Consider the following 16563-nt stretch of genomic DNA (forward strand, 5'->3'; position numbering starts at 1 on the left):
TTTGTATTGAAAGTAATTTAGAATGCGCTACTGGAACACTACTCATGTATTGGTGGGTAGCGACTGGGGTTGTATGGATAGCCTAATTATGCTTTCCAGCAACTCTGGGCCACAACCAGAGTCTGACATATTACAGCTATGGCATCAAAGTTGTTGTCTAGAATGCAAGGTTATGGCACCAGAATATCATAATCAAAATATTGTCTGACATAAATATTGTGTCTTAATATAATCAACAAAACGAATGCCTCATTTCAGCCAATAATAGAAAATCTACACCCAATGGGACGATTTATTTGTAGACAATATCTAGGCCATAATGTTTATATCACACAATATTTTTGAATATTTTATTCTGAAGTACAACTTCTAACAAGTAGGTTTTTGTTTAGACTGCTAATCCAATATTTTTGTTACCACCTATCCAATTGTTTTATATTCCCAGAGTCAGGAATCCACTAATGACTATTTTGGAGCTGTTAATTGAATACAAAATAGACTCTGGAGGAAAATATCTGACCGCCTATGATATGCAATTTATGGGCGGGGGTGAGGTTATCTTTAAAGCATGTTCCATGGCTAAGCAGGAGTTCACAATACTGATTTTCAAGTATAATAGTTTGTCAAGGGCTTGCAGCAGTTCCATTTAAGGAGTGGGTTATCTTGAAAAAGTTGGGGCGTGTGATGTGGTGTCCTGGATTATTTTTGCAGGGGCCCTAATAGATCAAATGAGAAGAATAGCTTTGTCACAGTGTTGTGGGGTCTACATGATTAGATATTAATTCTTAAGAACTACCCTGTTCGGGTGGGGGGGGGGGGGGTAATGCATGTAAAATACAGTTAGAGAGACTAGACTAATAAGGGAATCTGAAATGTAGTCAAATTACACATCTTAGTCAGCAATATGAAAAATATGGCTTCTTTACATATGGGAGAACTGTCCAATAGAAAATTCCAAAGACATCCATTATCGGAATATAAAAACAAAGTTCAATGTTTTGCAAAGTAACACTTAACGCGCCATGTTATGAGTAGTATATGTAATAGTCTAACCAAGCAGAGAGGCATTTAGTCATCACACAATCAGGCATGTAAAGTTCTAATTTAAGAGGTCTTCAAGAATGAGCAATGTCAATTTCATCTGCATTTAAATCATGGGTAACAATCAGAGCATTTGCATGTGGGAGACAGAGATGGATCACAGAGAAAGAGTGTAGAAACCTAGAGCGAATGACGTAGAATACAAGGGTGGTTTTGTCAGACAGAAGAAGGAACCTGAAGGACTAGTAGGTCAAGAGATTGTGGTGCAGTTTATGGTTCTTTTCACATGGTCAGTTTTACAGAGAGGAAGTGAATATGGGCCTCTTATGTATAGAATAGGTATAAAGGACTTTTTGCATTTTCCAGTTTGAGTCAAACAGAACAGAAGGTGAAGGTAAGGCAAGATTAAAAGCCCCATGTATGTACCTGTGAAGCATCAACTCAACAGCAATATGGAGTACACTGCTTCAGTCAAAGATGTGTCTGGAATGCGAACATGCTCCACTTCAATATTTCATGGTAGATCAATAACGCAGATAATAACTTGGTTCATATGGTTATTAAAATCAGTTTGGGCTGCTTAGAACACGTTAAATAACAAGCGATGCCCCAATATGTTTTAATGTCACTCAATTAAAGCACCTAGGAAGGGGGAAAGGGTGAGCTGGGACTCTGGGGGTCACAATTGTGATCTGCAGGTCATACCTGATGTCTGAAAGTTCTGAATTAAGACGTGGATATGTTAAAAAAAACAACTCAACAACACACTTTTTTGACAGCCATTTAAGTACTGCATTCCATTAGAAAATTGGAATTACTGTACGAGGTAACTAATAACAGCTAAATTTAGGAGGAACAGGGCTTATAAAATTAACTATTTGAGACTGAAAAACATTTTAAAGGAGAAATAACGTTTTCCTGCTGAAGTGGACATGTTTTGGCTGTATTTTTGATGATGAATCTGTGGTCAATCTTGCTGCTGGTTAAGATCTCCTGTCCATGAGTAGATTCATGATTAAATCAAAGCTATATATAATTTGAAAACCAATGTCACACATTATTTTTGTGGTGAAAGATATGTAAGCATTTGGCCAGATTTATGGAAACCCAGTCTAGTTCACCTGAGTCAAAAGCATGACCCCTGAAGAAAGTCCATTTGTAAGGTAATGTGAGTTGCAACTGCAGCGTCTCAGCCACAAAGGCGCCTGAGACCTGCAGGACATGAAATGGTACCACTGTGCCCAGGGCTCAGACAGCGCCACAAGAAGCCCAAAGGTGCAGCCAGTGAGTCTCACACACCTGGAGCCTCCTTGCCTTGTGCTTCTGGTTGCTGCTCCTTGTTCCTCCACACCAAAATAGTAATCACCTCCCTGAGGGTTTGCAGACGTCTTTTAAAGACACTCCGCAGCTAGTCCAGTTCAAGTTTCCAGTCTTTTTTTCCCCTATGTTGGCTGTTTCTTTATTGGTTCCTTCCTGGTTTCCTGTTATGTGATGTTCAATGTAATATCTCTTTCCTGTTCTTTTGCTATAAGGGCTTCAGTCTGGTTGGAGGGTGCGTCACAACGAGGCGGTGTTCCTTCACTTGTTTCCTCGCTCCCTGCACTTGCTGATCCGGACTCCTTGCTCCAGAACTCTGGGAGATTTGTGTTGAATAACCAATTCCTGGTTTTCTTCAATCATTTGAAGTCTTCATCCAGTAAGAAGATTTTTTACTCTTTTTGCTTTTGCCTCCTGAGAAGTTGGTAGCTTCTCGAGGGACTTGCCTACCACATAATGCTTTGTTGGGTGACATCATGGCTTCAGGAAATGGTCGCCCATCGGGCAGTGGGAAACCCAGACCCGGATTGCTGTCAAGCATCCTGCCAGAACAATGTGCCATTATTGTGACAAGTGTCTGCTGCAGTCCGGAGTCCTGCTTGTGAGACATTATGAAAGCCACTGTTCATAATTATGATTGGAGTATTGCAGCAGAAAATCTGATGACATTTTTTAGCTTCTGCATATATGAACTGTGCGCTTTAACTGTCTAAGTGCATGCAATGACTGCAATTGTTCTTGTTTTCTTGTTATGTTTTTTAAAGCTTGCATTGTTTTTGGCCACATATTTAAATCTACTGAACATTCTATACTGCATCGATATTGTGTGAACTTACTTTTGGCTACTGATAAAAATCAATATTTATTATTTAAATATGCAATTTGTTTCCATTATTAATTGATTCTGGTTACAGGGGTGTTCAGGTGGGACAATGACAAATTCACAGATCTGGAGAACTAATTTTAAATGTTATATGTGAGCTTGTTTGAACCATGGTTCAGAGGCAGCCAAAATTGATTCTTGCCAACAGATTACACTAGAAGAATCCTATTGCTATGCTCATTTGTTTCTGTTTACTATCCAAAATGGCCGCCGTTTAGCCTCTGGAGTTTTTTTCTTTCTGAGGAGTCCCACCCATGAGTCCTCTACTACTTATATTTCCCATCAAGGCCTCTCATTATGGCACCACAGCACTCAATTTTTAAAGTGAAATTCATTTAAAGCACTGTTGTCGATAGAAGTGGTAAAGTCCACACTCCCTCTCATAAATGTTGAGATCTTAGAAAGTTAAAGATTTTTGTAACCTTACTTTCCCCCAAACTTTCTTTAGGCAGGACATCAGACATCACACATTATAAAGGAATCACACGGCTCTACCAATTACATCACTACATGTTGGATGCACGGGAGCACCCAATGCTGCACGAAAGATTATAAACCAGTGATATACAAAGGATCTCAAAGGTATTAGATACTTTCACATGAGAAAAGATTTCTAAAAGCCCAATCGCATATTCATGAATAATAGTCACAGGTCACTCGAAACTGCAGTTTTAAGACTGGTCTTAGTTACCTGAATAACAGGGCTACTCGTAGCAAATGTCAATACACTCAATTTATTGAACTTGAGGGACAAACGGTTAAGTTTTAGCTTTTTTTTTTTTTTTACTATGAATAGTTATTGACATGACCTCCACAGTTCAGGATATTAAAAAGGTGTATTAAATATAGAACAGGAAAAAACTTGGGTTTGCTTGCCTACCCAGTAATTGTGTAACAAATAAGTACTCCTATTTATTTCAAAATATGCGCTGTATAGTATTTCAGATTCCCAGTTGTCCAGCTTAATCACAAAACAAGGATATATCCATTATATGATGATACATGGGTTATGGCAACATTTTAACATCCTCCTAAAATCTCCCTTAATTTCGTTAATCTAATTTAAAATTGCGGCATGAAAAAAATTAAAGGAAACCAGGGTCTAAATGATTTTGGCATTATTTTAAAAGGCAAAACCAATTAATAATGAAAGAGCTAAAATTCACAGCACTCCCAACTTATCTGAGAATTAACAGGACAACAGAAAACCTGCTTCTTCTGTATTCAATTTCAAGAACAAACTCAACATAAATGTTGACGTAGATATAGAACCAAAGAGAGCGAGATCTAGAAAAATTGGTATATCAAGACTGACTTCAAACAGTGCAACGGTGCTGAAATTGTCAGCATTCCAGATTCATACCAGAAGTGCATGATGGTTAGCGGACAACAAAGCCGCCTCTCAGCGCGCCCCGAAATGGTTAAAAATAGAAAGTGCCGAGCACTGCTTTGCTCTGATGTTCCTGCAGATATTGTCACTGGATGTATCCTCAGCAGACTTCTATTCAGCACCTCTGTCTTTAAGTACAAAGCTCCAGGCTGTAATGGCTGCAGGAAACACAGGTCTCCTTTTTTCTGCCGCGCAGTATCTGTGTGTGAAATTCTCTAAAGGGGTTTAAGTATTTACCCTGAACACTATCAGACGGTTTCTAAAATTTTCCTTATCCTGTTGCAAAAAACACTTCAAAGGGAATCAAACACATATCTTTGTAGTCTCTCTGCGTGCATTCGCTTCTCGGAGCTTACGTCTTGACCGCCTCAGAAGGTTAAATCTGCCATCTTGTCGGGGTAAAATTGGCTATGCGCGCAAACACATTTTATAAATGCCTCCATTGGAACCATTGAAAATCCTCAATACTGGCGTTGATGTTCTAGAATTTTGTAAAAAAAACACTATAGGAGTTCGAAAATATTTCTTGAAAAGCGAGGCCATTAGAAACTTAAAAATAATGAATTTACAGTACTTCGTAATTCCGAACTTTAAAGCAAATAGTCTCACAAATAAACAAGAGGAGACAGGCTGGTTGTTTCTAAACATACCTGAGCTCACTGCAACATAGAGTTGTCGTCTTCCGCCATCTTACTAGTAAAAACCTCACAGAGAACCCCCCTGTTTTTTACCACTGGGTTTACATAGCACCCAGATAAAGTGAGTTAAAAAAAAAAAAACAAGTAGGGCAAATGCATGCTCTCTTCCGAGACACTTACATAAAAAAGGGTCAATTAGTCATGATTATCCGTATTTCATCCTCACACACATTCAAAATGTAGACCTGTGAGCCAATGGTCAGTTTTCAACACCGTCAAAAACATCTGAACACTAATGGTGTCATGGAATGTAAAATGGCAGCTATTAAGATAAAGACAAATCTCCTATATACCTTCTGTAGCATCCCCTCCCCATGCAAGAATGCAAGACCAGCGGTATGCTGGTAAAAAAATTCTCCCACTCTAGTCCACATTTCTGCAAGGTTTTGTGCCTCGTGTCGTCGACTCATGCCAAATTCCTCTATAAGAGGGAGGGATTAAACAGGTCCTACCCTCCCTAGTGTAATTATATATGTTGAGATTCCGGACTGAAATTAAATTGATACGTTTTAATAATCCAAGCCTTGGCTCCTGCTTACTAAAGTCAATACAGATTATTAAGGCCAAATGTCCAATAAATACATTACTAATGGACTGTCCTGACAGGAAGCTCAATTTATACAGTTCACCGGGCTAGTGTGTTGCCTCACAAAACACAAGCTAGGAAAGAAATGCAAAGCAGAGAAATGGCCTTAGTGTGTCAATCATTTTACAAAAGGAAGACAAAATGAGGTGCATGGACTACCATATCAAAACGTATTGCGATTATCGCCATTTCTTCGAGGTCACATTGAAAATATCCCTCCGACTCGCTAACTAGACGGCTAGGCTTTGCATGCTCTTTAATTCTGCCATACCTTGGCCCTTAGCATTTCCGTACGCAAAAATAAATGTCAGTTTTTCAAGGGTTGCATGATATCATACCCTGGGAGACTCCATATCTGCCGAATCTTCTTGAAGCTACAGCAAGACTGCTTCACATCACACGAGACCTGAGCTTCCCAGGTCCCGCTCTACCAAGAAAGCCAAGCTTGTCTCTTTCAAATGGTAACACACTCTCTGAATTCGGATCCCACCTCTCCTGATAGTTCTACAGATACTGCATTAATCCTGGGCGACTTATTTTTTCAAAAGAGAAATAAATGCAAATATCTGAAAAGGTTTCAAGTGTTTTTTTGGGAGGCGATAGCGTGGCAAGGGAAGCAAGGCAAGAGACAGAACAAAAAACAATTTCCATTTAACAGCACTTAAATTCACAGGGAAAAAAAATTCTTAGAAAGGGGCAGACAAGGTTATGGTTATTTTATCGGAATGTCATTCAAATGAAAGGTTCTATATTTACATCACAAGAGTCCAGCGCCAGCAAAACCATCCCCAGGGAGAAAAATGTCAGGAATAAACAGTACGATAAAACTATACAAAGCGCAATGCAAAAGGGAGAAGAAAAGGACAGAATAAAAGAGAAAAAGAAAATACCCCTGAGATTCGGGGTGATTTTACTAAACTTCTTTTTAACACATATTTTAATGTCAAATGTAAATGAAATGCAGCGCTCGACACCAGCACAACTCAGAGGGCGGCAGCGGTTCCTGTGAGAATTGAAAGGTAAGGGAGGGGGGAGAATTTATGAAATGCAAAGTCTGTGCAAGCAAGCGAGTGACAACACCCCACCGCGGGCAAAGTTGTGTACCAGAGAATCATACCAACTCTCATCACAACTGACCTCTGCACAAACCCCACACCGCGTGCGGCTTGCTCAACGTGATCAAACAAATATCCTACTGTATTGTCCAACAATCTATTCCACCAAGACTGATAGGCCTCAGATGTTACATCAACACAAATTATTGCTTAGCCACACAGTGCCTACATTGCCAAAATGCGGTTTCAAGGTGCTACTCAATTTTTGAGACCAAGGAGTGTAAACTTTTACTCTCCCAGGAAATCTGGTGAAGAAAACAGGTAGAGCATCTAGTAATTTGCATTCCACGCTCTCTTCGCAGTAAATGAGGGACTTAAGAGTGGAACCTTCAGAAGACAATAAGAACAGTGGTATAGCCATCATGGGTACAGCAGGCGCAAAGAGGCCCCAGAGCGCAAGGGCCCACCCCACCCGCAATGAAGGCCATCTTTTACTACCGACCCAGACAATCTTACTGCTTGGATCAGCGCCCAAGGTACCCTTGGTAAACCACTTGCAGAAAAAGACCACTGTATGACTTTAAACACAGGGCACATGGCTTCTGATGCAAGTGTCCTGACCTCAGACATCTTATGCTCGGCTGATACACCTCAGCTATAATGCCAACAAAGGTTTGGGCGCTCGGAGAAAAGCTAACCCTCAGGTTTAAACAATGCGCAAAAAGGCACCAGATTTATGAACATTTTGTACATCACCTCAATGAAAATTAACTTTTCCCGCTAAAATCTGTGGGCGCCTCTTAGGCTAGGCTTACTACATGGATGTTTATTTTAAACTTTAGACTGTATGAAGGATTGGACGCAACCAATCAGATGACACGTCGGTAAATGTCAGTGGAACGCCACTCTGTAAACATCGGCTGTAGGCCCAGCGCTCTTTGCTCGAAATCTCAAGCACAAGGTCTTTGACTTTTTAGCATGGAACATTTGCTCAAAACTATTCTGCATGCTACTTTGCTGCTGTACTTGCCAGTGCCATTTTCTGTGTTGGTCCTGGCAGGGTGGTTTGCTTCTGGTAGCTGGCTTGTGATGTTCTAGATTTGGTTTTTTCTTACTTATTAGCTTTTCCTGTCTTGCTGTCCAAGACTCAGCAGCCACAGTGACGTGTCCCAGGTTTGGGGTTTGCCTCATTGGCTGACGCTTTGAAGGATGTACACATTTAGGACAAAGAAGCAAGGGCAGGCTGTGGTGGATGTGAAAAGTTACGGATATGGCCCATTGTTCCCCGCGTGCTTTGTTGCAATAAAAGTAATCAACATGGTCTTTCTATCTTGTAACATGGATGTATCCTTAAGGGAGTTTTTTTTGGGATTGTGCAATCGTAACTCCCTCGTCTTTTTCAAGTGTTGAAATTGCAACTGACCTGCAATGCCATTTATTATGAGTTATGCAGAGCACCTCATGCCTTATGCCTGCTGCCTCAGGGAGGTATTAGGGAGGGTGCTACATAAAAGGTAGGTGTCTAGAGGTATTAAAAAGACTTCATGCCATTGGGCAGGTCAGCCCAAGCCTCAATCTGAGCTGGAGAGGGCACTTGCAGACGCCTCACTGAGGTTTGCAGCTAATGAATGTTACATTAAATGATTCTAGTGGACCCACTTTTTGGCATTATGTTCAGTGAGCTTTCTGCGGAAATATGTGGTGATCAGCAGGTCACAGCCTCAAATATTAGCAACGAGACGGACTCTTCCATCCTTCTGAGGTTAGTAAATTGAATATCATCAAATTGGGGAATGGTAACATCTTATCCACAGTGCTTAGAAAGGCTGGAGTGCAATATATATATATGTACATATGTATATATGTATACCCATACAATGTGTGTGTTGGTGTTTCATGAAAGTGAAAATAAATATGGCCTAATAGGTTATTTGGAGCAACTACACTAAAACACACATTTGCACATTTATTACTTCAGTGCTAAGGTCAAATTTGAGTTTATTACCACAGTAACTAAACAAGTCGTCTACGTAGGAGTCTAATTTTACTTAGGTGCAAAATGTAACCCACTTACATCGGCATTTTGACGATAGATAGATAGATAGATAGATAGATAGATAGATAGATAGATAGATAGATAGATAGATAGATAGATAGATAGATAGATAGATAGATAGATAGATAGATAGATAGATAGATAGATAGATAGATAGATAGATAGATAGATAGATAGATAGATAGATATGAAGCAAATACACATGAAAAATGGCATGGCATACCACCTATTTGCAGATGTGTGGAGTATAATATGCTGTCACCATTGTTGATGAACGGTGGGGGCATCATGACTCCCTCAAGGCTTCGCCTCTCGTGTGTCATGGCTCCTCCACACATGCAAAAATAATAATAAATAGCATACTACCCTTTTCAAATCTCCGTTCATACTATGCATGTATATAAAACAAGTTATTATGCACATTGTAGATATCTAATGAGGTACTATTAGGAAACCTTTGGTTGATTACTGTTCTATTTTCGTCTGGCTCACAAGCGTCTTACTGTGTCAAGAATGGATTTGTATTTAAGTAGTTACATTTCCATAGGTCTTTCTTTTCGCTGGACGTATAATGTCAAAAAAACCTACATGCTCAAACTCGACCCAGTGAAACTGGTTAGCTTGAATTTTCACCACGAAAACTCCAAACATAACGACATTATTTTTTCAAAAAAAGCCCTTTTAAACCAGTGTCCTGGTGGATCCCCTTATGGGTGCGTGTGTTGTTTTTCTGTTCATCTGAGATGTGACTTGTATTTTAACCAATGGTTCATACTTGTAACTCTTGTTAACTTTCCACCGCTAAACATGGGCAGTAGAGCTTGCCATATCACACTCCATTCTAACTGTCTTTCTGGTAACAACAACGTAATGTTTCTTTCATATATTTCTGAAATATTTGTGTTTAAGTACTCCAGATGGCCTGGCCGAGGGCTACAACCCTGCAGTAAAACACAGAACACCTTTTTTTCTATGAGAGACACAAGGGTCGTCGCATTTTTTAACTGTAGCACTTGGGAACACGAGGCCTGTGGCAACAGTGGTGCTATATCTTCCAACAGTTCCATTTTGAGAGCTTTGTGATACGGTGCTGGCATTCTTGAAGCTCACATCTTAAAAGTGAGCGCTTTCTAAGCGCTGGCATGTGCACTCTATGCGGAGCATGCGGACCTGTGACCGCGCAGGTAAGCGGCACTAAATGCGTAGTGTTAGTGACGGAGTGCGCACACGCTGTGTGCTCTGTGCGCGTGTGAACGAGCTTGCAGCGTGCTTGCGTAGTTTGTCTAGCGCAGGGATCGTCCTTTCACAGTGACCTTGGTCGCAGAGGAAGGCTAGAGCCTTGCGTACGTTGCTTGCGTATATAGCGTAATGTTCGTGGACCTGAGGAGGGAGGCGGGAGACGGGGAGGGGGCGCATCGTGGGTACACTAATAAACCACAAACATGGTTCAAAGTCGTGGACTCTCTTCCCCAGAACTTAACAGCTAGCCAGTCTGTGCACACGCAGATATTATAATGGATACATTCTTAGCTGAGTAAAGGCAGACCCAAACTGCTGTCCTGGCGCCCCCATTTCATAAATGATGTGACCTTGCGCAAACAGATTCATCTCATTGTGCCCTAGCTCACTTACCTGCGGGGTTTGAGGGCTTCAACAAACAAGTAAAACACCAGTAAATGGCAGAATAAAAACTTTTTACAATCGCATATTGCTCGCACATACCTTTAAATGTAGATAATCTGGTGAAACGCTTCGCAATAATATTTGTATTTTACCTGAATCGGCCCCGCCATCAAAAACACGATATATTAGACAGCAATGTAAGATTATTCATGCTTCAGACACTTTTTGCTCACAAATAGTGGAAAATGTACTGATTTTTCCTCGTCGTCTAAAACAACATTATTTTGTTAGTAAATCTGCGGCCAGGCACTTCCAGGATCACTTTTGCCAATACGCCTAATTCTGCAAATGCCGTATGTACACTAAAGCACAGTAGTTTTATGTTAAATTGCTATTGAATTTGTTAACCCAGAATTGATTTCCTGTGTTACTGAATCTAGGAGATTACGGTTAACTTGAAGAAACAGGGATAATTCGACAGTTTGTGTTATATTTCAAAGCAGTCTCCGAGCTCGTTCAGTCATTTTACCCGTGGCTAACACGAAAGAGCAACAGTGCCCCCTAGTGTAGATTTAAGAAGAAATTCTAGGACAAGAAGCGCATGCGATTAAGGACCTGACCAGCATGAAGGGAATTCGCCAATGATTGCTTCCCAAAATGGGTTTATAATGACATAATGGTGCATCCCCAAATAGCTGTATTAATGTTACATATGTAAGCCAGAAAACAATGAGTCCTGTAAAGAATGAACGCCTATACAAAACAATTCGCCCTTTATTTTCGCATGGCTGCTCTTTTTTGCGACATGAAAACTGAATAATTGGCGGTGCAGTTTCCACAATGAAATGGACGGTGAGCACATGGTGTGGCGCATATATTAAAATTTCTGACCTTGAAACTAGAAAAAGTGGGTCCTAATGCCGTTTTACTTAGAAAACCAAAACATGGTAATTCTGGATAAATCAATGTATATCCTATTGCGTTAAAATATAAATATGCTTAATGGTGAATTATTTGAAAACTATACAAAATAGTCCCAATTAGATGCTCTGACAACCTAGCCCCAAACAAGCACACGCGTGCCCTTCACCCAGTATTCCAGGTAGAGAACGGATATGGTAAGCCAGATCTGTTTCCCCCTCAAAGTATCTAGAAAAAAAAAATTAATGTCATGTAAAACTCAACAATTCTGAAAACATTCTTTCTGGTATTAGACACATTTTTCAGGTTCATGGACCCACGTTAGTTGTCCAGAATAGTGGCTTTTCTGTCTTTAGTCCCCATTGGTTGCTTGCGTGGGGCTGTATAAATAGACGTGCACATTACAGTGCAGCTGAGGGGATACTTACTCCCAAGAACACCCTAGGGACAGTAACGCTAGCAGCAGACACGTGCTTTTCTGTTTGACAGAGGCTGGGACCCAATGTGGGTTTGGTGTTGTCATTTTCAGTGTATGCACAATGAACCCGTTGGCTGCTCCTTGTCCTGACAAAGCTTCTCCATCCAAGAGAAACACCGTGAGGAGAAGCTGTGTGTCTGCATCAACAAGGAGTCAGGCGTTCTGTGGATTGTTTCTTAGCCCGAGAAAACAGAGAACATTTTTAGCTTTTTTTTGTATCTACCAGTAATTTTTGGGTCACACAAATATGAAAGCCACGGTGGATCCCAGAAAGCAAAATATTGCTATAAGGTAGACAGAATTTTGAATTGAGCAAAGAAAGGATAATTTGTGCAGATTTCCGAAGGAGGTGCCAAAGAAACAAAAATAGTGTAAATAGGTACTCAGGTGGGGACAAAGAGGTGCACCTGTACCTTTTTGCAGAGAAGGCTTATGCACAATGATAAGATACCATTGCGTACATCAGATGCTTGCATTTTGTTGCACAGTCCCAGATGCCAAGAGACCAGAATCAAGCAGTGGTTTAAAATGTTTTTTTCGCTGTGTACAGATCATGTGTAATTTGATAATGAAAACTGAAAAGCTTTACTATTTGTCTGTGTTTTTCCTGGGACTACTTTCAGTGCCCAGGCGGAGCACAGTGGGCGCCATTTGTGAGTCTTGACTTGGGGCTGAAAGGAAGAAGCCCCAATCTGCCCTTATTGGTGCATTCGGCAATGCTTGCGGAAACAGAAGATGCAAATGAGATTCACAATGGCTCTTTTGGGGTCGCGGTTGTTGAGGTTAGTGCAGCGGCAGCGTATGTTTCCCCCTCCCTCAAGAAGATTGGTTCAACGTGTACAGAAAAAAAATTGAGGACAGGCAGACCCTTGACTGATACCAAACATAAAAGGGGTTGCCTTAACTAGTGTGACCATCTTTGCCATCAGTCTGTGGGTACAAAGTGGACTAAAAAGCTGGAGTTGTTCAAACTGGAGCCAGTTCGAGCAGAGCACCTCTACGGTGTAATGATAAATGTTGTCTAAGATGGCTGAGGTGGTGAGCTCACCACCCAAGAGGGTATGGCCTTTTATAGATCGAATGAGGCGATCTGCGTCACTAGTCTCTGTCAGCGGATAAAGCAACATATGGGATTAAAAGGCTGGTAACTGTATGATGGTTGACTTCTCATGTGGATTTACTAATAAGCAGTAGTTATGTGTCTAGCAGCCCCAGATGGACTACTATGCTATGGGTCAATTGTAGGGATTGCTTTAATGCTGGCTTGATTTAACAAAGTAAGGGTGCATGCAGCGAGGTGCATGCAGCGAGGTGCATTCGCTGCATGCAGCGAGGTGCATGCAGCGAGGCGCGCACCTGCGTTCTGATTTGTGAAGCACAAACGTCTCATGTGAGGGAAGTGAGGCAAGAGCTGCGATTCACAATCAATATTATTTTGCTCGTTTGCCTTCCGCGATGCTTTAGGATGAAGCAAATTTGAGCTAAATGAGATTGGCATTTATGTTCATCTATTGGGGAGTTTCAAATTAAACAAACATTTTTTCGCAACAAAACTGCACCTTTTATGAGACAGATATTCGATTCCTAAAAGCAGGTGAGCAAATTCTTAAAGAAGGAACACATTTTACACATTATTATAACTAAAAGGGCTCTTGTTGCACTTGTGCTGCTCAAACACATGTCAGCTGTACTTTTAAAGCCCTGCTACTCTCTTCATCAGGTGAAAGGTGACTTGTGTCTTCAGTTAACATGCAACCCAGTCAACACTTACCATCATCTCCATGTCCTTCCACATTTCTTCTAGCTGGGTCATTGGCGCGTGCCACCAGTCGGTGCATTTTCGATAGCGGTTGCCCTGGAACCAAAACTGTCTCAGCCACTCAAATTCTACCTGCAGATCAGACACAACATTGAGAGTGATGTACAAGAAAAACAATGAAGTGCGAATACAACAAAGAATTATGTGGTGAGATTTTAAAGGCAAATACTCCCTCAATGTAAGACATTTCCACAGGACCCTTAGACAATTAATTGAAAAGTGAATATCGAAAATAGCATTTAAAGTTCTGCTCATGATAAGATCAAAAGGAAAAAAGTATTTTTGCTTAGAGTGTTTATAACCAAGGGCGGTGTCTGGATACTCAGGAAGCAGTTATCAGGTGGTTATCAGCGTGACAGACAAGGTGGTGGCAAATCGCATGCCTAGGGAAGGGCACCGCCTCCAGTACTGGTCCAATCAACATCTGCTACAGTACTGCCGCAAGATGCTGAGTCTAGCAAAGCAGGAAGGGGTGGAGGAACACAAGAAAACGCCAACACTAGACTGTCACCGGACCATGGTGCGGTTATGTGTATTTCTGTTGATGGCATTGGGGTGCCCTGTTCACGAGTGGGCGATGCAACCTACTCTGGTCTAAAACTGAACCGTCCGCCTGCCCCCACCAGTGCCAGGGTCTCAGTCAAATCCTAAGAGTGTCCCAGGTGTATGTTAGAAGGGAGACACCGGTTCAGGGAACCGCATCACATTTTTATTCGTCCAGTCTAAAACATATATATTACGTAACAGTGATGGCAGCCCATCTTGGAGGACAAAACACAGAACACGAGCAGCTTGCCGTCAAGGGCATTTATACAAAAGTCCTAGAATCTACAATATCCTCTTATGGCCATTACATAGGGGTCCTAGATATAACAAAAAAAGAGGAGGACAACTTATCTCTGTGAGTGTACTGTATATTCATATTGGAATGTATTTTGTATTTGTAGGTCCTAAAGAAGGAGCACTTTCCTCATTAAAAAGTACACTTATGTGACTACAAGGAAAAATCAAGCTTTTTTCACTTTGCACTTGACCACGTACAAGTTCCCTGCACATCAACTGCAGAAGGCGGTGTCTTGCTCTTTGTTTCTGTGAATCTGCCAATTTACTCAGGAGCATCTATATACATTAGTAGAAGCTCTTAACGTTACAAACGGGCATAATGTATATATGACTGAGTTACTGAAATGTACCTAAATCGTTTTGAGTCAGACCCATGATGTCGACTGCTAGGGCTTTGACATTCCCAGATCATTAGGTCTTAACATTCCACACAACACAAGCCTTCCATTTGGGGCATCAAAAGAATATTTTTTTTAATCAAGGTTGGAACTCCAAATCTAGAGGCAATAGACATGGGTGGACCGAGAGTCTCGCGCAGCCCTCTCTGAATGTGCCACCTCAGCTGGATGTCTCTCAAGTGGCGCCATCGAATGGGAGCAGGGGCGGTCCACAGGTACTGGTGGTGGGATAGTGACTATTTGCAAGGTAAGCCGGAGGGTGGAGTTGCAGCACAGAAAGTGTACGGAAAATCACAACCTTAGAAAAACGATTTGTATTTAGTGAAGTGAATAAGGATGACTGTTGACACCGGTAGAGAAGCAGCCCTGAACCGGCAGGGGGGCACAAGTGGTCAGCCCCAAAATCTTTAATGCAGCTGAGCCCACCCGGCGTCCGCCAGGTTAAATTAAAGGAAAGTCTCCCCCTGACCATACAAAAAATTATCCAAGGGATGAGGATCTTGAAAGCCAATCAAGTGATACAAGAGCATGGAAAGTGATTGTGGTGGGTGGGGAGGCATGCATGCCGCCAACAGCGAGAGGGAGGCTGGGCATCAAGGGGGGATTGGATTGAAATGCTAAGACGTTAAGACTTAAAGATAGGACTTCACATAAATGCGACTGAAAGTCAAAGCCGGGTTTCAAAGATTAAGCTTCCAAGGAAAGCCAGTTGGCAAGTTTTGAAAAGCCTAATTTGGCATACCTGCCAGCTATCATTTAGGTGATACAGGTTAATACAAAGATTGCTCTGAAAAAGAGCTGCACGGTGAGCCCTGGGACTACAGAGAATGTTTATTGTATATCTAACAAAGCTAAAATTTAGAGCAAAAGCCTGTTTCTTTCTTCTCTTCCTTTCTGCCTCCTGCCTCAAAGGTACCGCAGAGCCCAAGTCCCTCTATTGTGGTCAAGGCGCAGTATCAACATTGACTCAAGCACTGATTACTGCAAAATCATTAAGTCACTTCATTCATCTTAATACCACCACTTTTTTTTGGATGTGTGTGTTTTTCTTTTTATGTAATATACAGTTGTCAGCCGTTAGGATACAGTAATTTATCTTCATAATGGTAGTTATGTTTCATACACGGCATCAAAAGCCCTTGTAATCCTCACCTGTCACCACAAAGAATTTTTTTTGTTTATCCTCACTACACTCTCACGAAGCAGACAAAGACACCTGTGAAGGTGCAACACTCAAGGAAAAGGCTGCAAATACCTAACCTGAGAAAGCTTACTTTCAAACATAAACACAGCCACTGCAAGACCCGGGCCAGGGTTTAAGGGGACATGTGCTTTGCGATTGTTGAACGCGCAAAGCCGACCTGGAGCAAAGCTGTTTGAACAAAGCGAGGCATGTTGACAACACTGAAACAATGTGGCAGCTAAACTCTGCCGACAGGATCAGAACACAGCACA

The 16563-nt window shown here is 41.4% G+C and overlaps 1 protein-coding gene across 2 annotated transcripts in view; it reads right to left on the reverse strand.

Moving 5' to 3' along the window:
* Positions 1 to 16563, reverse strand: part of FTO (FTO alpha-ketoglutarate dependent dioxygenase) — a 1490677-nt gene that overhangs the window by 954769 nt on the left and 519345 nt on the right. For both annotated transcript variants that reach the window (XM_085639036.1, XM_085639037.1), the window contains exon 7: positions 13820 to 13939. In XM_085639036.1, the coding sequence (XP_085495162.1) occupies positions 13820 to 13939 (120 nt within the window). The remainder of the gene's footprint in view (positions 1 to 13819; positions 13940 to 16563) is intronic.

Source organism: Triturus cristatus, chromosome 12 (genome assembly GCF_964204655.1).
Source record: "Triturus cristatus chromosome 12, aTriCri1.1, whole genome shotgun sequence".
NCBI lineage: Eukaryota > Metazoa > Chordata > Amphibia > Caudata > Salamandridae > Triturus > Triturus cristatus.